Here is a 27,686-nt window from a genome sequence, read left to right on the forward strand (position 1 = left end):
AAAAAAGAACGGTGAAATCTAATTTTCAAGGCCAAACTGCTTAAAAAATCTATTCTGACAACTCTTTTAGAGTCTCAGAAACTACGAGATACTGTCAAATATTTTTCACTGTTTTTGCCATTTAATGAGTTGTGTGTCATAGTTCTTGACATTTTAAGCTAAAATAGAATCATATTTTGTGGTTAGATTTTAAAAAAAAAATAATACTTACTGTTAGATGGTACAAAATTCAGAGTTCCCTTTCAAAAAAAGTAAATATTTTATACTTTTTACTGACAACTTTTATCGTAATTTGGTGTGGATGACTCAAAACATTCTAAAAATTATCTCAACTTTACAATTAAGAATGGCGGTATTTCTATAAATGACATCATTACCAACATCCTCCATTAATTTAACGATGGTTCCTCGGGAAGGGACGAGTTTACCCGTGTATTTCTCCATAAATTTTTTTGAACGTAGATGATTAGCAATGGATAAGGGTATGTAAGGTTCATCATTAACTTGATTTTATAGATGAATATCCAGGGTCTTGATATGAGATGAGGATAAAGATTGGTGTTTAATTCTAGACGGAGGATCAAATGCACATTTATATCGACAAATCCGACAAGCGATCTGTTTCTCGTCCTATTACCTAAAGGCGGTAATTGATAACGTTCTTGATAGAGAAAGATGTTTACTATTTTAGTCACTGGACAATGATACCATAAGTCTTTCTCCCTCCCCCTTCTCCTTGAACGCGTTTTTCTCTACAGGATTGTTAACTTTGCTTAATAGGATCCCCTTCTGTAATAGTTATAGTACTACTCAAAAGACAACGACAATCATAATATGATAACGAAGTAGATCTGCCTCGGATCCTAGAAAACGATGATTAACACCCCACACAACATGAAGAACTGACAACACAGAATTCTAAATGACCTGCTTATGAATTGTCCTTGATCAACCCAATTATTGATCCATTGAGAGCTAAAGAGAGAAATATAACTCATGTTCTCATGACAGTATCTCAAAAAACAAGTGCTCCTTCGAGGAAGGGCTCAAGTTATGAACATAAGTCAAATAAAAAAAGATAAAATAAAAGAAATTACATCTAGAGCGCTCTAGAGACTAAAGTACTCCGTGGCTCATCACATCATATTAAAAAAAAATATCAAACTGTTATTATTATTATTTCATTCTTGAAGAGAAAACATCTTAGTATTGAGTAACTTAGTGTGACTGTGCTCATGAAAAACAGGAGTAAGACTTATTTTTTGTGGGATAGTTATCCTCTATTTAAATAAAGAAAATCTACATTTTAAAGTAAAGTTTGTCTGTTCGTCGACACCTAATAATTCCGAGCAATGCCTCGATAATCTGCTAGTTAACAAATTAAAATACAAATTAATTTAAAAATATACAAAAAATTGACTAAACAGTTGTACCACTGAATATGCGTCAATATTATCTGGTTGATATAATTGAAGGTTTGTTAGATCCAAGATACTTAGAGTTTCTAAGCATTTTGGTTAGATCAAGATTGAATGTACTTCGTATTTTCTCATAGTCATATTTTATCCTAGGCTCGCCTATTACTCTCAGTCTCAAATACGAACATACAAAAATATTTATAATTTTGTTAAAAATGACATTTTTTGATATTGAGATATATCTTTATCCTTAATGTATAAAAAAGTATCTCGGTAGAGCCGTGTAAAGGGAAATTCATCAATAAACTATAAAATAGATTTTATAATTGAAATAAAACCAACATTTAAAAAAATACCCATTCAGTCATGGGTTTAGAACATTAGGTTCACGGTCCCATAATAGCCCGCTACTATCTATGTATTGAATTGAAGAAAAGTAAGAATATTCATCCTCTCTTTCACGGCCCCAAACGTATTTGATCAGGGATAGCACCAATAAACAAGGATTTATTGGGGTGAAGTTATAGTTTAAATAACTGTAGTTAGACAATTAATATTTTTCTATAACTAAGACTATTATAATTTATTTTTTTAATGGCAGTTTTGTCTCGTCTTCGTCAGCCAATAGCCGTCGCCCGTCATTAATCTTCGTCATCATTTCGTCAGTTTTGTCTTCGTTAGAGTTCCGACTGCGTCATAATATTGTCTACGTCAGACATCGTCATTGTTTCGTCATAGTTATCTTTTATTTCGTTTCGTCTTGTCAGAATTTTGTCTTCGTCAGAGTTTTCATCTAGAATGGAGGGGGGCGACTCAGGCCTAGAAACATTTAAGGGCCAAATAGCATTTGTTGAAGTTAAAAAGTAAAATATTCAAAATCCATTTAATTTTAGTCCAGGTTGTGAATCATTATTTAAAATTGAGTACACTATCTTTTAAGACGTAAGACGTAAAGAAATATATTTTTACTCACAGGTTCATGGAATGATTCACATGGTACTAAAATTTAACAGATTTAGAATATTTTACTTTTTAAATTCAACAAATGCTATTTTGCAATTTATAGTTATGGATCTTAAACGTTTCTATGCCTGAGCCCCACACACCCATTCTTTATGCTGACCCCCTTTGGAAACCCAGTAGGATTCAAATGGATCATATAAGTAAAAAATGTAGTTAAACTCTAGAGATTATATCAAAAAACAGTGAATTAACGTTGGGTTATTGGCCCAGTAGGTGCTCCGCTAGAAAAAGTAAATAGAGTCTCGCAAAAGGGATTAACTCGCCAATTACAACGATCTGGTAGAGGCTTATGAACCTACTCCGGGCCATATCATTATATTGCACAACTTGTGGGCTGATGAAGTACATATGCTACAGGTAATGTGGAAAATCGGGTATTTTGCAAAATACCCGTACAATCTATAAAATTTCGAATAGTGCGGTCATTTTACGTTCATCACCATTGTCAGATAAAATGATTATGGGTAATTTGATTATTAAACAATTCATTGAAAGCAATTTCATCATTAAGGATTTTATTTAGGTACAATGTCATTGCAACCAATTTGATAATCCAGCGCAGGGATGTCCAACATCTGGATTGCGGCCCGCCTAATGTTTAGTTGTGCCCCACTACTCATTCTTACTTCAAGTAGTATTTTTTTAGCAAAATTGTAACAATATCATCAAAAAGCGTAGAACTCTCTGAATACGTAAAAACATTGAAAAATATTTGACGGTATATTATATTTTCTGAAACAGGGTTGCAGATTAGCTTTTATAAGCAGTTTTGCCTTGAAGAATTAGATTTGGCCTTTTGTTACATTTGGTCTAAAATTGAAATAAATTTTATTAAAGACATTTTTCAAGAAATTTAACATAATAGGTTCTGAGGCCCATTAAAATATTTTTAATGGCAATTCAGCCCATTATATTAAAATGTTAGATATTTCTGATCTAGTGCATTTTCATTGAAATTTATATTGTATTCAGACAATGAAACTATATTATGATAAGAAATTATCACAAGAGACCCAATTTTATTTATAAAATATACCTCAACCAACAGGTATTGCAAATGGACAGCTGGTCTCTAAGGTGGATCAAAACCTATCCCCACTACTATCCTGAGTATCAATGCCCCCTTTCGGATATATTATGAATAATATACTATTAGAAGGGATTCTTAATGCTCAATGAAGCGGTGGCTAATTACCTTTTCGACCAGCGGTTCACTCGCACAACTCATGGGATGGGGTGTATAATAGGATATTGAAAGGGTTCATTGATACTCAGGGAAGCGGTGGTCGTGAGTAATGATCCACCTTTCGGACCAGTGGTTCACTTGTACAATCCAGGATGTATTATAATATATTAGAAGGGGTCCTTGATACTCAGCATAGTGGTGGTGATAGATTTTTATCCCCCTTGTGGAAAAACGGTTCCCTATCGGAACTTGTGGCCTGTGTGTATTATTATTTATGAGGATTTTTTTTACATACGTAACGAAGAAAAATGATTAAGTAGAATCATCAATCACGGCCTTACATCGCCAACACAGAAATATACAGAGCTTTTTTATTTTCAACTTTCAATATTTCTGCTTCTTTTCTCCTAATCAGTTGATTGGTTGAATTAGAACTAGCTCTTGTTAAATTGTGAACAATTCATAACAACTATTGAATAATTGAAGAATTGGTTAACTATCAACTAATTATGGATTTTTTTAAATAAAGGTTGCGTGATACAATACAGATAACGACGGCTGTCGGAAAGAAGTTTTTCGAAATTTGGGTAAAAATTCATTACGCGGACGTTGTTTCATTATTTATAAAAATGAACGCATGAACGGAATTTTTTCAGAAATTAACGGATAAAATGAAGAAGTGTGAACGGGTAGAAGACTAATTATGAGAAATTCGTAATATAACTTCTATTACTAAGAAATTCGCATCTACATACACTCCTTAATAAATAACTGGTAACTTGGAATAGGTCATAACTCATAGGAGCTTGTTGCTCGGCTTTCTTTATTATATGTTATGAAATTCCTCTGTAACTCAGACAATTTTGAAAGATTCACCTTTGATCTTTGTTTTTATTTAATTAAGTATATTCAGTAGTATTCTTATTAGAAACATTAATAATGATTATTCAATAGATTTATAGTAAAGATTTACATTTTTAATTTTAATTCAAAATATAGATTGAACAACAGGAATGAATTGAATACATTACATTTTATTTTTCCACAGCTTGAGTAGAGATATAAAACAATGATAACGAAGGAATTTGCACATAAAAAGTGAAGGATGTTCAAAGAATGTTTCACCACGAACTAAAATTACTAAAAGAATAGTTTGCATTTTTTGATTTTTTACTAGGTGGGCCTCCTGAATTGGCCTTTTAGCCTCCTTCTGTAAAGAGGGATTGATAAATTTCCCAACCCCACTCGAGTAAGCTTTTAGGGGAGCCTTTAATTTCTTCAATTTTTCTTCCTTCTTCGAGTTCTTCATTGATTCTTCAGCACGTTCAGCAGCTAGAGCTTCATCAATTTCAGTATAAGGATCGACAAACACAGTTGCTCTTTGAATTATAATATCTTCAATGGGCTTGTCCTTATTATCAGTCTCAATTTTCTCAAAAGCAGAAAGTGTATCCATTCCACCCACGACTTTTCCAAATATGGTATGTTTTTTGTCCAAATGCTTACATGATCTAAAAGTAATGAAGCTGAAAGAAGGAAGAAGGGTTCTAACTTGGCTGAATATGACCTAGATAAATTAAATGCCTTACAATTGAGATTTATTGGTATTTTCCCCAGAATTAGCCATACTTAAAACACCACGTCCAGTATGCGATAAAAAAGGTTTGAACTCATCTTTGAAAGTATCGCCCCAGTATGACTCTCCACCAGTGCCAGTTCCAGTAGGATCCCCTCCTTGAATCTGTTAAAGAAATATTGAATAAATATTAAGAATGAGTTAAAGTGTCCTTCAATTTACCATAAAATGTTTGATGGAGCGGTGAAATTTAGTCTGATTGTAATATCCTTTTTGACACAACTTGATAAAGTTTTCACAAGCTTTAGGAATATGTGTACAATTGAGCTCTAAATTAATATTCCCTAAATTTGTTATAAGTCGAACATAACCATTTTTTTTTATTCGAGAATATCGAACGATATCATCTTCGAGAATAGCAGGTTCTGACACGGTTTCCCTCTCCATGGCTGTAGAGGTAAATGAAGCAGCCACTTTTCCAGTGGAATAGTAGGCAGAGTTGACCTTATCCGCCTTTGGTTCTTTTTTAATATCCCTAATAGGTTCAACGTAGGTCTCTTCAAGTTCTTGTAGGGCATCTCTCGTCTCAGCATTGATATTTTTAATACGAGCCTTTGGATCCTTTTTTGCCCTAACAAGGTCGTCATCATCGACTTTTACTTTGTGTTTGATGTGATAGTAGTTGGCTAAATTGAATTTTTCAAAGTTTTTAGGGTCTTGAATGATGATGACGTCCGAGCGACTGAACGGTTCGTCAGAAATGAGATCCTTCCAGTTCTTAGTTTTGATGTTGAGCTCTTCGATGGCCTTAAAATAGAAATAACATAATTAATAATTCAGTCTGAGATATTAAGACGAAAATAAAATCAGGAATGATATTTTTGTCTACCTCACCTCATAAGAGAAAACATTTCCCGTGGTTTTAATCGCTGCAACGTAGGAATGATTGTTAAAGACTTTGTAGAGAACAGGGCAATGGTAGTGTCCATCCGAATTCTTTGTAAAATGTAATTTCAATAGATCCTTGGCCTCCAGTCTCTTCCCCGTTATAGGATTAAGTTTATACTTTTTGAGAAAGGGCACAATAGACGCTAAATCAAAAATATGCCCATCCATATCAGAATAAGGATTCGTGAATGGCTGAAGACTCAAGGAGCAATGGTCCAGGGGCAATCGACGATAATCCTTTTCATCCGCAGTCAATTCCCGTTTGACCTTCTTCCCTCCAAAAAAGTTGGCCCATTCTGTAGCCGTTAAGTAGAGCTTATCACTCTGATGCTGCTTCTTCCCCATTAGGACGTATCCAAGACCCTAAATCCAGAATTTCGATCAAAATAAAGTTTAGAAATATTCTTTTTAAAAAATACAATATTATCAATTGACAAATGACGTCATTACTCCTTGAATGACGCAAGAGGACACATTATTATTAGAGATATATGCTTTTTTATTGGGACAACGCTCAAACTTGCAATCCCATATGATCACACCAGCTTCCTTCTATAAAGAGAAATTGCATCATCATCTCTACATATATTTAATAAATGCCAAATATCCATGTAATTTTTTTGTGGTTTCAATCCTATGTATTTTAAAAATATCGCATGGGTTGATAATAATGTACGAAAATATATTGATTCTAATTAGTAGAGTATCTTTATTTTTTACATAATATAAAGAGATTCTCTTTATAGAAAAAGAGGGAGAGAGCGAGAAAAGGGGAAAAAAGAAGATGGAATTGGTATTTGAAGTCGACTAGAGGAGCAGCTCAAGGAACACTGAAATTAGTATGAAACGCTTTCTTTTTTTTGTGCTTGACGGTAGTGCAAAATAATGTTCTTAAAATAATTTTATGTAATAAATTAATACAATCAATTTACATCATTTACTTTATTATTACTAATAATAAAGTAATTGAAGTAAATTAAAGTTTAATAGAACATAGCAAGAGGTTTGAAGACCCCCCAAAAAAAAAAAAAAAAAAATAATAATAATAATTAAGGAATTTTTGGCTTTTAATAGAAAATATAACAAAAACTGAAATAAAACTCAATTATTCAACTTTTCTTTCAAAAAAATAAAATTTTCTGCGAATACCTATGGATTTTTGAAAATTTTCTACAAAAAAATTAATATTTTGTGAATGACTGTAGATTTTTGAAAAAAAAATTCCATAAAATTAATTTGTTTGAGAATAAGTGTATCTAGATTTTTAAAAAAAATCAAACAAATTTAAATTTCTAATTTTTTATAGCAAAAATAATAATTTTTTCTAGAAACTTTAACCATTGACAATAAGCATTTCAATAATATATATATTTAATTTAATACATTTTTATAATATATTAAGCACAATATACACTATTGCTCAATATGTATCCAAGTCGATTTTTCCAAATGAGGGGGAGCAAATCTATTTCTTATCAAAGTATCATGGGTTCAAAAATCGTCATTATCCTCAATAACCACCTATTTAGGACTTTTTTCAGTAAAATTGCATCAAAATTCTTCCATGCTAAAAAAGTTGTTGTTTCTGAATAAACGAACATCCAACTTCATACAAATAAAGAAGAAAAAAGGATTCAAAAAATTATTTAACTGCATATATTTTTTTTTTTCAAAAGTAAGTTGAATTGAATTTTGAATTAGCTCTATTTTATCTTGAGTGTTAAAGTGTATATTGTATATAATAATACGTGTTATATTATAAAATTGTGTTAAATCAAAGGTACATAATCAATAGCATTGAAATGATAATCGTTTAATGATTAAGTTTTCCATAAAAAAAATATTTATTTATTTAATGGATAAGATATAAGCTGTTTAAAGTTCAAATTACAGCATTTACTTTATAAATATAAGAAAATTATTTTGCACTCCAGTCAACATAAGCGCACGCCAAAAAAAGATATCGTTTCAAATAAATTTGAGTGTTCCCTGAGCAGATAGCTGCTAGACTAAAAAAAGACGTTCGTACATAGCTGTCGGAGTTAGTTGGTTGGTTGTTTGTTTGTTCCTTCTCCGTTCCTTAATAGAAAAAGTATAGAAATATTATATTAAGGAAGAAAGAAAGAAAGAACTTAAAGTATTATTTTATATTTATTATTAACTATTATTTTAAGAAGAGTGGGACCTAGAGCTAGAACTGATTGTCGTTGAGTAGTTCATCAGTCATTTTAGCAAGAAGTAACAAGGGATCGATTTTGAGCAACGAAAGCCTGTGCAGGACCCTTTAACGAAATTCATTATTTTTAGTAGAGATTTTCTCCAGACTTTTCCTCTTCAAAAATCAATTTAATCACTCAGGAAAAGAAAGGGGAAGTCAATTTAAAAAGCTGGACAAATTACCCGAGTACCTCCGTGAGACCGTCGACTGGTTTATTGGGTAAAGAAGCAGGCCTCAGGCCTTGTTATTCATTACATTATAAGATTAAGCGTATTTACAGTATATAATATTTTGTTCCATTCCAGAAAAACACGTCGACGGGATCGAGAATCATCTCAGGATGGAGAACAAAAGCTATATTTACAAGAACCTCTCTTGGAACGGCGAGTCCCTGAACCCGACCTCATTTTTGTTACAGATATCCCCAAGGGCTTGGACTTTAACGAATGGCTTGCCTCTCATAGTAAATACCCAATATCAATAGATTATTTTTTTAAACAACTCCTTTCTAAAGCTAAACGACGTGATTTTGACGACCTTTTTGTCCACATAATCTCACTCTAATTATACAGTTGGATTCGTCTATGTCTTTGTGTATAAAAACCTCCTTATCAAAATTTTATATAATATTTAACTTCATAATAATAATAATGAAGGCAATGTTTTCCCTTTGTAATTTCATATATTTTCCTATTATTTATCTAGCAATTGGTTTCTTTGAACACATAAACCTCATCTATGGCACCATCTCCGAATTTTGTACACACTCCTCTTGTCCAGATATGGTTGGACCTGGACCAAGGTATACTATGGATTATGTTTTTCCGTACATTTCTTCTTAATTTCGGTTTTATATATCTCCCCCCCTGTTAGAGTTTACATGTGGTGTGATGAAAAAAGTAAAAAGAGTCGTCTGTCAGCTCCTCAATATATCGACTACGTATTTACATTTGTCCAAAATACCATAGGTGATGAGTCTATATTTCCAACCAAGCATGGTAAACTATCTCTACTTTGTTTTTAGCATTTTATATTTTTCCTTTTCATAATTGTAGGTATAGACTTTCCTTCTGGCTTTGAGAATTTTATCAAGAAAATTCAACGTCTATTATTTCATGTCATGGCTCATATATACTATTCACACTTTAAAGAGATCGTTCTTCTTCGTCTTCATGCTCATTTAAATTCAGTTTTTGCACACATAATTGAATTCAATATACGGTTTCATACAGTTGAAGACAAGGAATTAGAGGTAATTTAACTCCCTTTGATCAGACAAGTTGAAAAGATAATGATTTGGTATGTAATATATTTTTTAAATAAATTAATTAACATTATTTAGGTTCTGGAAGATCTTATCCGGGCTCTAAAAATTGCTGCCCCTCCTTTGAAAACCTCAGAAGCAGTAGATGAGGAAAATAAGGAAAACATTGAAAGCAATTCTTCTACGGGTCAGGAACAACGGAGTGAGGATCGAATGGAAGAGGCTGAAAATCCTGAATCCGCCACTGTTGAAAAGTCAAACATGAATGAAACCAACTCAGTAGTGTCTTAAGTTCAACTTTCCTCTTATCAATGTTAATTTCTTGATTCAAGAAGAAATTCCCCATTTCCCCAAATTCATTCTCACACAACTGTTAATTCTATAAAACGCTACACAGTAAAGAAAAATACATATATTATTATTAGAATTATTTGCACGAGTAGAAAGTTTAATGCCAAAAATATTAAATCAATCAAAACGTTCACAACAAGTTCATCCCTCATGTACTTTTTTGTGAATCGTTCTATAAATATATTTATATATATTTCTAAAAATAAAAGCTTTAGTCAGAAATGTAGTATTAATTTAACAAAAACTTTTTTTAGTAAAAAAAAAAGGACAACTTAAATAATGACTGCTTTTTACATTTATCAAATTTTGAATAATTATGTTTATACCATTCAAAACGACTTCTTCCCCCCCTTAAAAAAAACTAAAAACGACTCAAGCAGCATGTATCATATTTTAGGTTATTTTTTTTAGTTTTCTTTAAGTGATTATTTTAACATAGAAATATATTTTTTTTTCTCCAGTGATCAGAAAAAATATTTTAGCATTTATGTGCACGCACTATTACGATTTATAAATAAAGTATAAATACAAAATATATTGAATTATTGCTTTTATTTAATATCTTATATTAAGTTCGTGAGAACTAATTAGATTATTATGACTCTGTTAGAAGGATACTCTTGAAGTTGCTAGAGTTTGCTTACACAAAACAATTGAACAAAAAGAAAAGAAAAAAAACGCTTTGTCCTCTAAAATTTAAAAGGCCAACAGTAAAATATAATGTATTTATTAGCCCCAAAGGCCATACTTAGGTAAGACTGAAAGAATAATAATAGACTGTTTATTAATTTGGTTTTTTAAAAATCCTAAGAACTTCGTTTAGGAAACTAAGATTCCAAAGAAATGAGAATGCCCGTGATTGCAGTGTTTCCTCTCTCTTTCGTCAACCATTCTGTTTCATCAACTTTAAAATGCGAATCATAGGATATTGAGGTACCAGCAGTTGGAGGGCCAACTTTATAGGATCCAGGATGAACATCGAGCTGTAAAGCCATTTTAGCTTCATAAGAGCGTTTAGTCTTTTTATCAACGTATATTGTTGACGAACATATATGAATTATATATTGCAGGGTCGGAGAAAAAAGGAATTGGGACGAACCGCCGTCATCTTCCTTTGATTTAGGTGTTTTTTTCCTTTGTTCCAAACCGAGATCATCTATTAACAAAAAGAATATACTAAGTTATACTGCCCACTGTTTATAATATATGATCATCTTACCGTATGGAATTAAATTTCCACGATCAAGTATTTTACGAATATGAGCTGCTTTAGTGGGATGATATCCTACATGCCAATCCCTAGTTGATAATAATTCTTCACTTTCTTTTCTGACTCCTCGTTTTACAGGAAATCTAACCCAGCCGGTCGGAACTCCATACTCTCTTGGGGGATTACCTTTTTTCAAGTAAAGGTCATAAACATGGATTTTACAGCATGTTTGACAAAAGCATGTTGGATGAAGTGAGCCTCCTTCTTCATCTGAGTCATTTGAAGGGAAAAAATACTTTGGAAGTCCAAGGGAGGTCTTAAATCTTTTACACATACTAAGGTACTCGCAATATTTTGTGCAGTATTCAGAAAAAGCAATGTTCTTTTCTGTGGTATGAGACTCAGAGCTCGGGTTGTCTTTGGCTATTTCATGATTCGTAGCTTCGTCATCCTCAGAGGATTCTTTAACCTTTGAACCTAAAATTCTTACCTCTTCACATTTGCCATAAAGATCCAATAAACCATAATAAAAGTTATAAGTTGGAAGACGCTTGACTACTGGGCCCTGGTCAATACCATTAATCCAAAGATGTAACGAATAATCAGAAGATATTGAAATCCCAACTGAATTATGAACTTTCAAATCGTCCAAGTTATTGGAAATTTTAGCCACTTTAACACCATCTTGAAAAACTCCATCCCCACTTATAATCCAAGCATTCTTTTTTAAGCCCAGAGCACTAACGGGAAAGTGAATTTTGTCTGGTGAAGATGAGAGAACACCGATCATAATGGACGAGCTCCATCTGGAAGCATTAACCCTTTTCAAATACACTCCAAAAATATCATCAAGGGTTAAGATTCGATTGGATACAACGATTCCTTGATTATAACTATCTGTTCGAGTTGCAATATCTCCATGACTCAATTGAATATTGCGACCATGATTATCATGATGAAATGATAAAGGGGCAGAAGGAACCTTTTCAACGTCGAGAGTAGCGATTTCTAAAGAATCTTGCAAAACATTAGAAGCATAGGGAAGTAAGGGGTGGCTTCCAAAAGGTGGAGAAGAGGCTATTTTCCCATTGGGATTTGAAATCCCACTTAAAATTCTCACACTCATTGTTGACCCAGATAATTCTAAGACAGGCCAAACCTTGCTTGGTAAATTTGAAGCAGCTACAAAGGTATGAGATTCTTCAGAATTTATAACAAATTTAAGTAGTCCATCGGAAGTCCTTCGCATAGCTATTTTATCTTTCAATAACAATCTATCAATAGATGGACAATAGTTGGTTTTAATAATCTTCCCATTTCTTATTATCTGACTTCCATCAAGATAAATTGTGTCTCCTTTTAATAAGGATAAATCTTTAACTGAGGAAATTAATCCTTCAATATCAGACGTTACTCCTAATTTTAGAGAACCAGCCCAAAATAGATCAACTTCTTCAATTCCTATTTCAAAAATTTCATCACCTTCCAGGCATTGGAATCCTGTCGCAAAAACATTCTCACATGTTCCTTTTATCCGAATCAAAGAAGTATCGTTGTTTTTTAATATCAACGACTTTCCAATACGACATGGATCAAATTTGTGTTTAGACAATACATCATCACTAATTACTAAAGGTAAACTGATATGAGATAATTCCATCTGAATACTGCTTGTAGTTGAGTTTTCTTTAGGTTGTGAGGTTTGAGGCTGTAATTGAGCTAAAGAACTGGAAGCGTTGTGTAATAGGGATACTTGAGCACATTGTCCATAGAGATCAATAACTGCATATACATTAGGAGGAACACTTTCACAGGCAATACCCTGATCTTCTCCATTAATAGTATACCTCAAACTTCCATCCAATGCTCTCATCATTCCTAGTCGTGACCCAACACTAAGAGAATCAAGATCACAGCAATAACCATTGCGTACTGTTTGACCATCTTGCATTATGGCAGATCCACTGAGCATCCATGAATCATAATTAATATCAGTCATAGTATTGGGGAAATCTAAGTCTTCAGGTCGAATTAGAGTAACCCCAACCTCAATACTTCCAGACCAACGTTCAACAACACGCTCAATAACTATTTCAAAATGTTCTCCTGTTTTTAGGGGTCGATTAGACACAACAATAGCATCATTAAACTCTCCAAGGGCATTGGGTCTAGAGGCAGTTAAACCATTATTTGATATTCGGGCATTTCTACCATGTAGGTGATGAAATCTTAAATTTTGATCCTGCTCAATATGGATAGAAGATAATTGATTTCCGTTTTCTAAGTTAATTGAATTGCTGATTCCAGTTTCATTTGATATTCCTAAATTTTTCATGTATTGATCAACAGTGAATCCATCACATGGAGAGCGATGATCTGATACATCTAAAATTGATACTTGTGCTGCTTGACCATACAGGTCAATGACTCCATATACATGCTCAGGAACATTGAGCGCTGCAGGACCTTGATCTTCACTGTTGACAAAAAAGTGAAGGGTGCCATTCTCTTTTCGTACGACAGCAACTCTATCACCGACCTTTAGCTTATCCAAGTTATGTCCATAATCGTCAATAATGGTTGTACCATTGTGCATCACTCCATTCCCTGTCATCATCCAAGTCCCACTTCGTATGTTAGTCATGGTTGAAGGAAAATCGAGTTCAGATGGTGAATGTGTAGTTACCCCTAAAAATATATGTAAGATTTTTTTTATCCTTCAATTATTTAAAATTAAAGAATCCTACCAATTTCTATGGATCCAGCCCATTTGGTCACCATTTTGTCAAGTCTAACTTCAAAGATTTCATTAACCAAGAGTGGTCTATTCGTCAGAACAACTCCAAAATTAAACTCTTCTGTTGAATTTGGACGATGCGCACTCGAACCTCCATTTATAACAGCAGCATGAGAACCACAGTTTTTATGGAACGACAATCTATTATTATTATCTTCAGTAAAATTTTCAACTCCCAAGGATAAACCTCTCTTCGTGATTAAATTTTTGTCATCTCGTTCATCTCTATCCACAATAGTTACCTTCACAGTTAAGCCATACAAATCTATTACACCCCATATTGGACTAGGAACTCTTCCAGCAGCCACTCCTTGATCCTGCCCATTAATATAAAAATGTAAATTTCCACCAATTTTTCTCATCATTCCAATCCGATCTCCTTCTTTCAACTCATCCAGATTAAAATGACCATAACCTTTTTTAGTTCCTTTCCCATTTGTCAGGATTCCACAACCACTCATCATTAATGTACCAGAACGTTGATTGGTCATTGTTGAAGGGAAATCCAAAGTATTTGGATTGTGAGCAGTCATGCCCACTTCAATACTGCCACTCCATTTATCTACGAGACGGTCTATACGAATTTCAAAAAGTTCATCATCCCTCAAAGGTCTATGAGTCATAACAACTCCATTGTTGAATTCTTCTAAAGGTCTTCGTCTTTCACATGTACGGTTATTGTTACTTAGTTTGATGAGCGATCCCTTTCTTTCATGAAATCGTATTTTATCATTATTCACACTTATGCGATGATTACTAGAATGTTTTTCATTTGCTAATATCCTGCTATTGGTTGTGTTATAGACTAAGCGATTTGTTAATAAGGAATTTAATGGATTAGAAGAAGAGGCTGTCGCTTCATTAGCTAAATCATTAAATAGCATCCGTTGATCTAAAAAAGAAGATAAAAAGATGAAGAGAGTCCGTTAAACGTTTAATATTTGCAATAAAGATACCTTGAGAGTTTTCAGATGTAAGACTGACAGAGGCACACTTTCCATAAATGTTGACAAACGCAAATAAATCTTGAGTTATTTTAACTGAAGGAACAGGTCCAAGGGATACACCTTTAGCAAAAAAAATAATCTCACCCGATAACGACTTTAAAACACCCAGTGTATCTCCTTCATCAAGTTTGTCCAAATTAGAACCATAGTTTTCCTTTAGAATGTGCCCATCTAAAATAAAACAAAGGAAATCATGAGATCCAAATCTCAAAAAGATCGCCTGAATTAAATTAACATACTTTGGATCAAGGAATTTTCCATTAATGTCCATGTCTGTGATGGTAGCTCCTTTGAACTAGGTGGAACAGAGTCCAACGAGGAAGGCTTGACAGTTGTCACACCGATTTCAAGAGAACCTGACCAAGATGGAACCTTGGAGAGGAATACAATCTCAAAAAGAGAGTTTTCAACTAGGGGTTTAGCACTAAAAACAAGACCCTGATCAAATTCCTCTGTTGGATTGCTGCGATATGCAGTCTGACCATCATCTGTGATAGAAATAAAGCGGCCTTTAATTTCCTTGTGAAACCCTTGAGAAAGGGTCCCTTCCTCAGAGTTCATAGTTGGAGTAGTCTATCAAAAGGATATCCTTGATTCGAACGATCCAGGAGGATCATTTTTTTTTATTCTTGCATTTTAGGCTTGAACAGCAGACATAAACAAACTTTCCTTTCTCTCCTGTCAGCTACTTCTTTTTTATGAGCACTTGAACTTAACTAAGAATAGTCGTCGGAAACCAACGGTTTGAGGAAAATTATCTACTGCATGCTTTACTAACAATATAATATTATGTAAAGTTCTCCGAATCACAGTTAATTATCAATATTCAATATTTATTTTAATATTCTCTAATTAACGGAGGAAATTTTTCCAATGTATCATAAGTACTGACTGCTGAACATCATAGCCCCATGAAATAAGACAAAGAATGTTTTAATTTATTATTTACACATGCTCAAAGTATAAATAAAGCCCTTGTTTTATCAGAAAAACAACATATTTTTCAAATACAATTAACACAAAATAGGTACATTGTATTGCACACAGTAATATGAATGTATTTATCAGAAGTCCAAGATTTTGATTGAGGATAACAAAATATAGTATAAATTGACTTATATACATATTCATAAAAATGTTATATACAGTAGAATCAATCGATTTTTCCGAGTTCCTCCACTACTCTCATTAAAACACTTTTCAGTGGAAGATTCAATTGATTAGGAACAATGTTTTCCTTGTTGAAATCCTTTAGTTCTTGAATTACTCGGTCTATTGTGAGTTCTTCGGGTGCAGATTTAATATTGTATGAAATGGGAACCGGATTTCTTCGAAAATTGGCGTCCGTAATAGGGTCTATTAAGTTTTTAGTATAAATTTGAACAATAAAATTGATGTGATCATCTTTAAAGTGTGATAGATCCGCATTTAAAGACTCGCTCCAACTTAAGAAAAGATTCACAATATCCATCTCATAAAGAGTCTCCAATTCTGTCTCGTCATCATGATGGCAGAGGAGTTGAGAGATAAGCTCATATCGGAGTATCAATTCTGGATCCATTCGTTGAGACTCAGCAAGATCATTGATGTATCGAACAAAGACACTTTGTACACGTCCTCGAGCAAAACATTCATGAATTATGTGATGGGCCATGGATATGTGCTCTGGGTTGATGAGTATTCCACATTCAGAGCACTCTTCCCTGGGAAATATAAAATATATTGTTGAGGAGAAAAATAAAGAGTGTGAAATGCAATGATACAAAAAATGAAATGACTAGAACTTGAATTCTTACATAGTGTCCCCAATATGGACCTCAGTGTTGCAATTATCTTCATCCACTGTGACATCCCTTTCATCTACCCCATGTAAAGCTTGAAAGTGTTCCACAATTTGTTTTTTAGATGAATATTTCATGCGTAGATCACAGCCAAGGGTACAGTGGTAGGCAAGAAAATTCTCATTACTGTTTTTTAGTTTCTCTGGAGAGCAAACATGGATGGGCGTTAAATTTTCCAAACAATTTTCGCATTTTTGAGTATAGATGATGACCATTTGATGCATGTAGCGAGTAAAAGAGTCATTGAATTTCATACTACAGAAACAACAAGAGGATGTCCCCTAAAAAAAATAGAAGGGGGAATAAGAGAACATGATTCAGCCATGATTACAATTAAATACTATCATAAATAGTCCTTCATATTTGATTTTCCTAAATAAAAGTAGTACTTACTTCATCATTATGAAATTTAATTCGGTGCAAAATAAAATCTGCAAGGTCCTTGGTTCTGAATCCACATATGTAGCAATATCGATTCGAGGATCCTCTCAAACAATAAGGAACATTAGTTTCTGATTGAGGCTTCAAGCTAGATAGAAGATTAAAAGCTTTTTCAGCTACTTCATCTACATATTCCATCATGGACTAAAGATCAAATATATTCATAACAAAGAACTGTAGTGAAATATAATAATTATGATTATTTTATGTTTTTAAATGACACCGGATCGAGAATCAATATTTATTTATTTAAGCAGCTGCACAACTACTGTGAGGAGTGAGCTCAGCTTCTGCAACTCTACGTACGTACGTCCACCAGTCACCAGCCTCAAAAAAGAAAGTGAAAGCGAAATGAAAAAAAGTAATTTCTAAGGATAAATGACGTCAAAGAATAATAATAACTTTATAACTGGCAGGGACAATGAGTTCTACTAATATTTTAGTATTAAAAATGTAATTAGTAGTAATTTAGCAGGAAACACTGAAATATCTTCTTTTGGCGTACTTTTTTTTTACTAGAGTGCAAATGGATTTATTATATTAATAAATTAAAAGCAGTAAACTGAAACTTTAACAGCTCATAAGTCTCAACTTTGAAATTTTTTTTATATTAGAAATTTTTTTCAAGCACTTGTCCCTTTATTATTTACATGAAGATGGATGTTTACTTCAGACCCAAATTTTTTGCAAACATATTTAAATTTTTGATGCAATTTGATTAAAGGAAGTGCTGCTGAGGAGATAATTATTACTGCATGAAGATTTTTCAAAACATGCTAAAATTTTATGATGTGATGAAAATCCGGCTGTAGTTTGATTAGAATTAAAAAATATTGATCCAAGTTACGTACTTAAGGCTCTGTTTAATTCTGATCAGACCAGATTCCTGGAGGTATGGGTTGTAGATTGTAAATTGCACCAAAAAATTAAAAATCCAAAAACGAATTACTGTACTAACAGGAAAAAGGGAGAACGTACATAATATATTAAGTACAAATTATAAAAGGGAATTAGGAAGAGAATAGGCGAGTTTGTCTTACTATATATTTTTGGAAAGGGATCCATAAATTTCCTGAATGATGGGGAAAATGTGTGGCTAGCGAAGGCGCATACTTTGAAAATTAAATTTAAAACCATTTTATATATATTATGGGTACATCCATTTATTTATAAAATTACAATATATAGATAATGCAGGTTAAATATATAACCTGCGTATATATAATTTATATATCCGGATTAGGGAAACTGCTATTTTTCAGATCAAAATTCGAGAATAAACGGATTTTTCTTATATCCGAAATCATTTAATTATAGACACATTGAATAATCATGCATGCAGCTTAGCTTGTTTTTCTTTATTTCCCCTCTTGAAGGAATTGAGTAAAAACTGACATTGACTCTCTTTTTAAAACCAATCCCTCCAATCATATTCCACTCATGTAGGAATAAAAATTATGCATGCTTATTCCAGGACTCCAGAATTACATGCCAAAATATATTAAAAACCACAATTTTTGAATACTTACCAGGTATGCGCCTATGAAATGAGACTTAAACAAAAAAAAATGAACGTTTATTGCGAAAAAATGGTTACAAATTTAATTTTCAAAGTATGCGCCTTCGCTAGCCACACATTTTCCCCATCATTCAGGAAATTTATGGATCCCTTTCCAAAAAAATTGTTCGTCTTTAGCTTCAAACCTGCCCTCGATCCATTTTTTGGATTGGAGACCAAAATATCGAGAAAAGAGAAGCACATTATCTTTACGAGTCTCGAATCATCTTCCACTTGTTTTCTTATGACAAAAAGAGACTCAGTAGTAATTAAGAAATCAGGTGTGATCTTGAAGTGTCCAACTTATATAATTATCCATTTAGACTGTATATGACAAAGTCCAACTTATAAATGGAATTGATATAAATGTGATTGATATGAGTGATTTAGGCTTTATATACATCAAGGAAACTGAAGGACTCTTATTAATGAAATAGTTTTCTTTGAGTAGGAAACGAGGCAGAGTTGACTTAATAACAAAAGAACTTCAGTCTGTTGCTCAATGCCCTTGAAATGCCAACAGACAAAACAGGAGTCAGAATAATCCCAAACACCACGTTATCCGAAATCTGCAGTGTTTGAAACCTCGTTATGCGAGGACACCCTATACTCCTATACAAGCAAAAAAAATGAGCTCTGCTCATATTTAGTTGAGTTGGAGTGGGAGCACACTGATTGCTTTAAAAAACGAGCGAGGGCGCACTCTTAAAATTAATAACGGAGCGGGAGCTCGCTCAAGATTTCTGGAGTGGACTAATGCTCTGGAAGTCACTATCACAGACCATAATTTGAAGAGGCAAATGTAAAATTAACGATGTTTCCATTAAAGGAGATGAGATCCACCGAGTGATGAAATTGTTCAAGGGATCTCACCTTAAGATTCTAGATCCCTTGAACAGATCAAGATATGATATTTCAAATATTAACCCAAAATTGAAGAGTTGCTTAAAATACCACGTGATGTAAATATAAAATTACAACTACGACAAATATAATAGTTTTATAAATGTACAAAGTTCATATGAGTTTACCAAGTCGAATTACTCACAAAACTGATGTTTTTTACGACAATAGGTTGCGTCATTGAAACTTGTACCCCTCCATATAGTATTAGATCTCATTGGTTCTTTGTATATTTTCTTTGCGACTGGGTTATGGAAATAAACAAAGATTCTGCTATTATCAAGGTGACTAAATTTATATAAGGAGTGTCTATAAGAAACTTGTAACGCCGTCTGGTTGACGTTAGCTGACAATTTTTTTGATGACGTCACAATGGACCCAAGTTCAGTATTACGGACTATTTTAGGGAGTGCTATTTGATACAGTGCTCCCTGACTAGTGTTAACTCATATTTTTCCCCAAGATACTTAGGGACAGTATCTTGATTATTCCAAGAATTATTGCAATTGTCTATGATTGGTTTGATTGCATGGATGCAAGTACTATTTACAACAATATAAAACATACACGTGGATTCGGTTTACATTTTGAAGAACAACTTCATGCTTTGAATGAAATGGAAAGATTATTTTTGGGAATGAATGTAATTGGTAAATCTTATCAGCTTCCATTTATATTTAAAATAACTTTTAATCTAATTTAAAAAAAATTAATTTTTGTACTGCAATCGTCGGATGTTAAAAATTTACAGTAATAGAATTGTCTGATAAGAAAATAAAATACTATTAAATGGTGTATTAATAAAATTAGTTATATAAATCTGGGATCTAATAAAGAGGGATGAAGCACGCCTCACACTCAATAATTGCTGTGGGGAAAGAAGAAATTATTTTGTTCTTTGATTTTTCCTTGTTTGAATATCCCTCTAAAGAGAAGAGGAGTTTTCAATTAAATACATTTACTATGTAGGATTTATTAATTGTTATTATAATAATACATGTATAATTTAATATACAATGGTCAATAGTTGCCGGATTTGGGAACTTGGACTTAGGACTCGAGTTGGACTTGAGTACATATTTTGAAGACGATCTCACAATCAAATACTCGAGACTTGACTAGGACTCCATAGCTAAGTCTTGCAACTCGTCTTGGATTCCAAAGCTATTGTATTGCGAACTCAGGAAAAGCGTTAACACTATGGACGCTATATTATAGTAATGGACTTGAAATGAGCTTGAATTACATCTGAGCAATCGATGAAAATATTCAAGGACATAGGCACGACATTCGAAGTGGACTTACAGTATAAGGACGTTTTCCCCTAGTAAGATTAATACTGCGTCGTAAGCAGCAGGAGTGGAACCGACACTCCTAAATCTTTGGAGGCTATGCATTAAAGATATGTGTATAAAGGATTAGACACCTACTATAATTCAATTGTGGACTAATTACATTTTAGAATAAGTACTTATATCGGATAACAAATCCTCCGTTCTACATGTCATTACGTATTAAAAAGAAGCAAACTAAAAAAGATTTAGTTCCATCAATCTTTGTACCCAAAACACACTCCGTAATCTTACGAAAGGTAAAATACAAATTTGTATATTCTGAAGAAAGATGCAGTAAATAATTGGAACTATTAAATGAAAAAATAGACGCGTTTCACGCCTCCAATCAACTCAACAGTTTCTCTGACATCCAATTAAGGTTGTTTTAAGAGCAAGAGCTTACTTTTTATCCTTATCAAAATCATAAGAAGCTTCCAATGTCAAAGTTTTTGTATTTTGTGTATTCAAATAAAGTTAAGATTGTTGATGGAATTCATAACGTTACAGCTTATTTGAAAGTTATTATTGTGTAGGAAAAAAAAAAAAAAAAGGAAACGCAAAAGACATAGTGATCTTGGAGCAAATAGAAGAGTGAATAAGCTGTCAAATGTATTTTGAATTAATTGTCCAATTTTTTTTGTATTTAATACTATAGTATTTTATAATATTGATATAAGTAAATGTGTATTTAATTTATGTATTCAGGTTGATATACTATTTTTACTGCACTTATTTTTTTTCTGTGAGTGCATTTATAAAAATTATATCCATGTTATTATTTCAACTGGAGTCTTGAATATATTATTATTGGTTTTCATTGGTTTATATAAAGCAAATAAAGTGTTTTCTACATTATAGATGTTGATTTATTGTAGTTTTATACTTGTTTTAAGAACATAACCTCCATGTTTATCAAGATATTTCACTTTGTTCTTTGGTTTGTCTCTAAATCATGCCAAATATCAAAGATTTATTTGATGAAGGTTACCCTCAGCAAAGATTTAAATATCCGTTATTTCTTCATTATATCCCAGAATAAATTTGAATTTTCTCCTCAACTTACTCCGCTGTGACGTCATTAAAATAGCCCGTACAATTGTAAACAAAAGCAAAGAAATATCTTATCGACACCCAGAATAAATATAGTCAGCTTGACTATTATTTTCCTTCCATCTGTTTTATTTAAAGTAGCTGACTCTACGTATCATGAAATCAAAACAATTCAAAAAAGATATGACATAGGATTTGAATTTTTTTATACATCTAGGACCTTCGTTTAGAATTCATGTTAGTTCGTACTCAGTCATCGATAAGATTATAAATTAAATACATACAATAGTTTACTAATTGTTATATAAATAATAAATAACAGTTAGCAATAAGATAAATACTGAAAGCCGTATGTTTTTTTTTCAAATTTTACCTTTCCTTTTTGACAGTTGAGGTTGAGCGTGGATAAAAAAGCTAGTTCTGATTGTCCGCTCTTTCTCTTGAGTCCTTTAGTAACTATTGTCTATTTGACTATTACTATTAGTTACTTCATAGTTACTTAGTCATCTCCTCCATTGACAACTTCATTCCATTGTTTTCTTCATCTTAAGTGCACGGGCTCTTCTACGAAAATGAGCAATTCGAGTCGTCGTGTAGCAAGTCACGCTGGAACTTGGTATTCAGGAGATGGAAAAGTTCTAGCTAAGGAAATGACAGGATGGTTGGATAAAGTTCAATTGGACAATGATACTTCTCCAGCTCGAGCCATAATCGGCCCTCATGCGGGATACCACTACTCTGGTTCTACGGCTGCCTATGCCTATAAGCAAATCAATCCTGAAGGAATTAAACGGGTTTTTATACTAGGTTTTGTTATTGTACTTCTACCATGTTTATTCTGAGTCTGATGTTTCCCGTTTGTATCTCATTGTTTAGGTCCAGCTCATCGAATGAAACTAAGTGGATGCCTTGTTTCAAGTTGTTCGGTATACGAAACTCCGCTTTATGATCTCACTGTTGATAAAGACGTCAACAAAGAGCTTTTGGGCTCTAAAGGATTTGATGTGGTATCACTCAAAGCTGAGGAAGATGAACATTCTATTGAGCTCCATCTACCTTACATAGCCAAAATGATGGAGCCAAAACAGGGGGAATTCACCATTGTCCCTATCCTTGTGGGATCTCTGTCACCGGACAAAGAATACAAATACGGGAAAATACTAGCCAAATATCTCATGGATCCATCCAACTTGTTTGTCATCTCAACTGACTTCTGCCATTGGGGGAATCGATTTAATTATACCTATTATGACCAAAAAGCTGGAGAAATACATGAGTCCATCAGTAATTTAGATCATAAGGTTTGTTGTTACCTTTTTCTTTCTTATGATTAGATATCGTCATATTTCTATGAGTATATGTACACACAGGGAATGAAAATAATTGAGTCCATGGACCACGATGCCTTTGCTGCCTATCTAAAGAAATATAGCAATACAATTTGTGGTAGACATCCTGTTGGCATATTCTTAGGTATGGTAAAAGCCATTCGTCAACACAGTGAAGCTTCGACCATGGAACTAAAGTTTCTCAAATATGCTCAGTCTGAAAACTGTCGTAAAACAACGGATTCCTCTGTTAGCTATGCCTCCGCCTCTTTCGTTATGTCATAAATTGTCCTTAGATTTTTTTTTTGAAAATGAAGTCAATTTTCGCATTTATGCGCTGTTTTTCCTCTTACAAAAGTTACTAATTATCTTCATCACTTGAGGAGCAATATTTTCTTCGATTTTTTATGTATATATTTGTACAATGTAAGACAATACACTTACATTCATAATAATTAACTTTAGTGTGAGAGAGGTACACGAAGCACGGAGTGTTTTAAATTCCAAAGTATTCCTGTATAGCTGATAAATCCAAACTAGTATTATATTATCCATCTAATATAATGTCTTCATTATGTATTACTTTTTGATATTAATATTATTTCCTCGTCATTTTTTCCTTTTGTAATATAGTATATACTCGCACAATCGTTTTGGATAATAAATATTTAAGATATTAAAGACATATCTAAATTCATAATAATTAATTAAATATGAAAAGATGCAAACAAGGATTTCGCTTAAACAGCATCTATATTCTAAATACTGTCTAATTTACGTAGATGTAAAAATGGACAGATAAAAAAATACAAATATTCATTGAATTCCTTTTTTCTTATCTCATTGGTCTATTCTATCATTATGTTGGTAGAAGATTCGACCTATATTCTCGTACTAGTACTTTCCAACATTGAGGAAATTAACAAATCAATAAATTTACTGGCATCAGATTTAAATTTTATTACAATTTGGGATTAATCTTAAATCAATCAGGGTTAAGCTGGGGTAAAAGGTTTCTAATACTTCGATTCATCTAGAAATTTATAATATCAAGGAAGTCTGCATTAAAAAAATATAGAGGAAAAAAAGGAACGATGCTCCAAGGTAGGAAAAAGAGGAGCGTATAACTACAATACAAAATATATACCTGTGATCCATGGAATTTGAAAGAAACATGGATGCGAAACATATTCTTCCTATTTTATTATTTATTTATCAATTTATCGGTTTTAATGTTGTACATTCATTAAGTGCCTTTGAGTTATTTCATTCAGAAAGAAACAATGAAGATCTTATGTGGTGTTGTTTGACTAATGAAGAGCTTCAGAAATGCTATGACTTTGCAAAAGTGGCGGCAGACTATCATGAAAAGGATGAAACCCTCTTTGGTTCTTATTATCGGAGTTTAAAATGTAAATTATACAATAATAAGAATGAATGCATGAGAGTCATCGATGAAAATCGCCCAACGCATCCTAATTTTATGAGGCTTGAGGCTGGCGATGTATTCAATGGAGGAAGATATCATTCTCTACTTCCAATTCTCAAAGAGGTCTATGAACAAGGAGATTTTGTCACGTCAGTGGCTGTGGTTAAATCTGACACACTTCTAAATGTCCAACATTTTGAAGACTTAAGAGGTAAAAAGGACCATAATTTAGTAAAGATGAATTAATGACTATGTCCACACAATTTTTCAGGAGTTCATGCTTGTTTTAGCGGAGTAGGAAACATGGCAGGATGGACCATTCCGATTCATAAACTAATGGAGGCAAATATCTTAAAGATAATTGATTGCAATAATCATATAAAAACTATCAGTGAATTTTTCGGGGAGAGTTGTGCTGTTGATTCTCTACAAGATAGATACAATCCACTCGGTGACAACTCACATAAGCTTTGCGAGCTATGTGGATCTAATGTTCGGGGAATAAGATGTACCGGCCGAGATCCATATGCTGGTTTTCTTGGTGCATATAAATGTTTGAAAGAAAAAGGGGAAATAGCATTTATGGACGGAAATATTTTGGAGCGATTGGACGATACTGAAGGTCTTGAACTTCTTTGCCCAGATGATAATGGACTTTTAATTCGTAGCCCCATCACTGAAGTAAAAAATTGTGCATGGGGCGTTGCACCTGGAAGTGCAATAGTTGTAAGCTCTGCTATGCCTGATCCCATGAGAGAAATTATTCAGATTTTCTTAACTAGAGCATTTGAAAAATTCGGAGAGGATCCCGATCCTGATTATTCTTTCTCTATGCTAGAATCTGCTCCTAAATATGGCAATTATAGAAATATTATGTTTGACGATAATCTAAAGGGATTGGATGTCATTCCACCAAAAGCACAATCATATAAAGCTTATTTGGATAAAATATATGGCGACTCTCTTATAACCCCAATGAACTCGGTTGAAGGAATTCGTAAATGCCCTATCAGTCAAATGACACTTTGTGTTACTTCTTTCTATGAAATGAAGAAATGCGCTCGCATGAGAGCAGCTTTAAATGCTCAGCTCTTGCAACCAAAAATGACTTGTAAAAGAGCAAGGAATTCTTATGAATGTACTCGAATGATTGCTGCCAATGAGGCTGATATCGCTGTTATGGAGGCCGGAGATATATATAGAGCAGGGTGGAGTTATGGACTAATTCCCATAATGGCGGAAATTTATAACCTTCCAGAACCTTATTACTATGCTGTGGCTGTGGTCAAACAAAGAGATAATTCTAGCGAACTAATTTATCTCAAAAATAGAAATACTTGTCATACTGGCGTTGGTCATGCTGCTGGATGGGTAATTCCACTCTCCTGGTTACTGGGCAATGAAAGAGTGAGGGACTATGATTGTGATTCTTCTCGAGCTGCAGCTGAATACTTTTCAAAGTCCTGTGCACCAGGAATTTTGTCCCCCGAGTTTCGGTATAACTATTATGGGCAAAAAGACTATTGGGAGTATTCGCATTTGTGTGACCTCTGTCATGGAACTGGACAGGACTATTGTGTAAGAAATCATATGGAAGATTATTTTGGTAATACTGGTGCATTCCGTTGTCTCGTTGAAGGTGGAGGACATGTTGCCTTCGTGAAGCACACAACAGTGTATGAAAACTGTGATGGAAAGCGAAAGGAATGGTGGGCCAGAAATCAATTAACATCTGATTATGAACTTCTATGCAGAGATGGAACAAGAGCTCCTATTAGACAGTATAAACATTGTCATCTGGGAAAAGTCAAATCCAATGCAGTCATAACAAACCCATCTTTCTCTGAAGAACGAATTAATTCCTATATTAATCTCCTTAAATATGCCCAGCAATATTATGGACAGAAAGTACTGGATGAATTTAGTTTCTCCATGTTTATATCTGACGCACCTCACGCAGATTTGATCTTTCAAGATGCAACTCAACAGTTGGTCGTTGTGCCTGAAGAAGAAAGAGACTATACTAAATATTTGGACAAGGAATTCCTCAAGGCTTATACAATGGTAGAGTGTCGATCAATATCAAATCAAGTGAAGCCTCTAGCAATAGTATATCCTTTTTCCATTATAGCAGCTTTACGTTTTTTACCTCTTTTCTAATTTATATGTTAATATTACTTGTTCCATAACGCATTGCCAGGCTGTGAATCCTAATTTCATAACACTTCAAACCTAATTTTTTTCCTTTTGTATTCACTCATAAATATGTGTATTAACGTTAGCAAAACATTATATATAGACTTTTCTATTCTACTGCATCATAATAAATAATATAATAGGATGGATATGGACAATGATTGTAGTGATAGTGATCACTACAATCTATATTGTTCAAACAAGCCCCTTATAACAGGGCTACTTTATAACCTTAAAATTGCATTTTCTCAAGGTTGGATGATCTCATATAAAATATAAGCACATATTTGATACCAATATCTTATAAAATGCAGCTGATATTAACGAAGGTCTTAATTCAGTAGTGCATTAAGTCTCGCCCAAGCCTTCTCATCACGCTCTTCTTTCCTTACAAAGATATCAACCCTACTAATTACATATTCATAATCATCGCGTCAAGTGCTACTAAAATTGAATTTGTAATTCAAAAAATTTGTCTATTGGTGACTTGTGTAGTCGGTTATTATTTATTGAAAAATATCTCAAATTTATTTTTGTTATTTTTTTGCCTTCATAAGCCTAATTAATAGCAACGGCTAGTAGTAGCGTCGCTAGGCTCTTTTTTAATC

At 33.2% G+C, this 27,686-nt stretch overlaps 6 protein-coding genes and 1 long non-coding RNA gene across 9 annotated transcripts; 3 read left to right on the forward strand and 4 right to left on the reverse strand.

Annotated features, from left to right (window-relative positions):
* Positions 1 to 4,511: 4,511 nt before the first annotated feature.
* LOC121114360 (RING-type E3 ubiquitin-protein ligase PPIL2) lies at positions 4,512 to 6,618 on the reverse strand. Its single transcript, XM_040708309.2, is given in 5 exon segments — positions 4,512 to 4,822; positions 4,825 to 5,153; positions 5,217 to 5,368; positions 5,426 to 6,010; positions 6,098 to 6,618. Coding segments are annotated over 5 exon segments (1,539 nt in total). The 5' UTR covers positions 6,497 to 6,618; the 3' UTR covers positions 4,512 to 4,748.
* A 1,524-nt stretch (positions 6,619 to 8,142) lies between these two features.
* Positions 8,143 to 10,519, forward strand: LOC121114359 (MOB kinase activator-like 2). Of its 2 annotated transcripts, XR_011779151.1 has the most exons (7): positions 8,158 to 8,588; positions 8,675 to 8,832; positions 9,075 to 9,171; positions 9,243 to 9,367; positions 9,425 to 9,621; positions 9,712 to 10,136; positions 10,446 to 10,519. XR_011779151.1 is itself a non-coding variant. In XM_040708307.2 (6 exons), the coding sequence occupies exons 3-6, from the start codon at positions 9,152 to 9,154 to the stop codon at positions 9,922 to 9,924; spliced, it is 555 nt and encodes a 184-aa protein (XP_040564241.1). In that variant the 5' UTR covers positions 8,143 to 8,588; positions 8,675 to 8,832; positions 9,075 to 9,151; the 3' UTR covers positions 9,925 to 10,519. The 2 variants fall into 2 exon arrangements, 1 of the variants encoding a protein (XP_040564241.1); XM_040708307.2 differs by having other exon boundaries at positions 8,143 to 8,588; positions 9,712 to 10,519.
* Positions 10,520 to 10,521: 2 nt separating this feature from the next.
* On the reverse strand, positions 10,522 to 15,698 carry Neurl4 (neuralized E3 ubiquitin protein ligase 4). Its single transcript, XM_040708306.2, has 5 exons — positions 15,238 to 15,698; positions 14,948 to 15,169; positions 13,942 to 14,883; positions 11,204 to 13,882; positions 10,522 to 11,140 (listed from the first exon to the last, which is right to left on the reverse strand). The coding sequence occupies exons 1-5, from the start codon at positions 15,557 to 15,559 to the stop codon at positions 10,812 to 10,814; spliced, it is 4,494 nt and encodes a 1,497-aa protein (XP_040564240.1). The 5' UTR covers positions 15,560 to 15,698; the 3' UTR covers positions 10,522 to 10,811.
* Positions 15,699 to 16,026: 328 nt separating this feature from the next.
* On the reverse strand, positions 16,027 to 19,764 carry LOC121114357 (uncharacterized). Of its 2 annotated transcripts, none has more exons than XM_071886901.1 (5): positions 18,985 to 19,764; positions 18,132 to 18,233; positions 17,233 to 17,424; positions 16,795 to 17,120; positions 16,027 to 16,701 (listed from the first exon to the last, which is right to left on the reverse strand). In XM_071886901.1, the coding sequence occupies exons 3-5, from the start codon at positions 17,419 to 17,421 to the stop codon at positions 16,152 to 16,154; spliced, it is 1,065 nt and encodes a 354-aa protein (XP_071743002.1). In that variant the 5' UTR covers positions 17,422 to 17,424; positions 18,132 to 18,233; positions 18,985 to 19,764; the 3' UTR covers positions 16,027 to 16,151. The 2 variants fall into 2 exon arrangements, with proteins under 2 accessions (XP_071743002.1, XP_040564239.1); XM_040708305.2 differs by having other exon boundaries at positions 17,233 to 17,454; positions 18,985 to 19,763.
* A 930-nt stretch (positions 19,765 to 20,694) lies between these two features.
* LOC139904892 (uncharacterized) lies at positions 20,695 to 22,604 on the reverse strand. The gene is made up of 2 exons (XR_011779152.1): positions 22,499 to 22,604; positions 20,695 to 21,130 (listed from the first exon to the last, which is right to left on the reverse strand). It is a non-coding gene; the product is annotated as an uncharacterized lncRNA (long non-coding RNA).
* LOC121114356 (protein MEMO1) lies at positions 22,355 to 24,138 on the forward strand. The gene is made up of 3 exons (XM_040708303.2): positions 22,355 to 22,932; positions 23,002 to 23,426; positions 23,496 to 24,138. Exons 1-3 carry the CDS (start codon positions 22,698 to 22,700, stop codon positions 23,736 to 23,738), a joined length of 903 nt encoding a protein of 300 aa, XP_040564237.1. The 5' UTR covers positions 22,355 to 22,697; the 3' UTR covers positions 23,739 to 24,138.
* Positions 24,139 to 24,265: 127 nt separating this feature from the next.
* On the forward strand, positions 24,266 to 27,223 carry LOC121114355 (transferrin 2). The gene is made up of 2 exons (XM_040708301.2): positions 24,266 to 25,093; positions 25,154 to 27,223. Exons 1-2 carry the CDS (start codon positions 24,610 to 24,612, stop codon positions 27,040 to 27,042), a joined length of 2,373 nt encoding a protein of 790 aa, XP_040564235.1. The 5' UTR covers positions 24,266 to 24,609; the 3' UTR covers positions 27,043 to 27,223.
* The last annotated feature ends 463 nt before the right edge of the window (positions 27,224 to 27,686 follow it).

This window comes from Lepeophtheirus salmonis, chromosome 3 (assembly GCF_016086655.4).
Source record: "Lepeophtheirus salmonis chromosome 3, UVic_Lsal_1.4, whole genome shotgun sequence".
Lineage (NCBI taxonomy): Eukaryota > Metazoa > Arthropoda > Copepoda > Siphonostomatoida > Caligidae > Lepeophtheirus > Lepeophtheirus salmonis.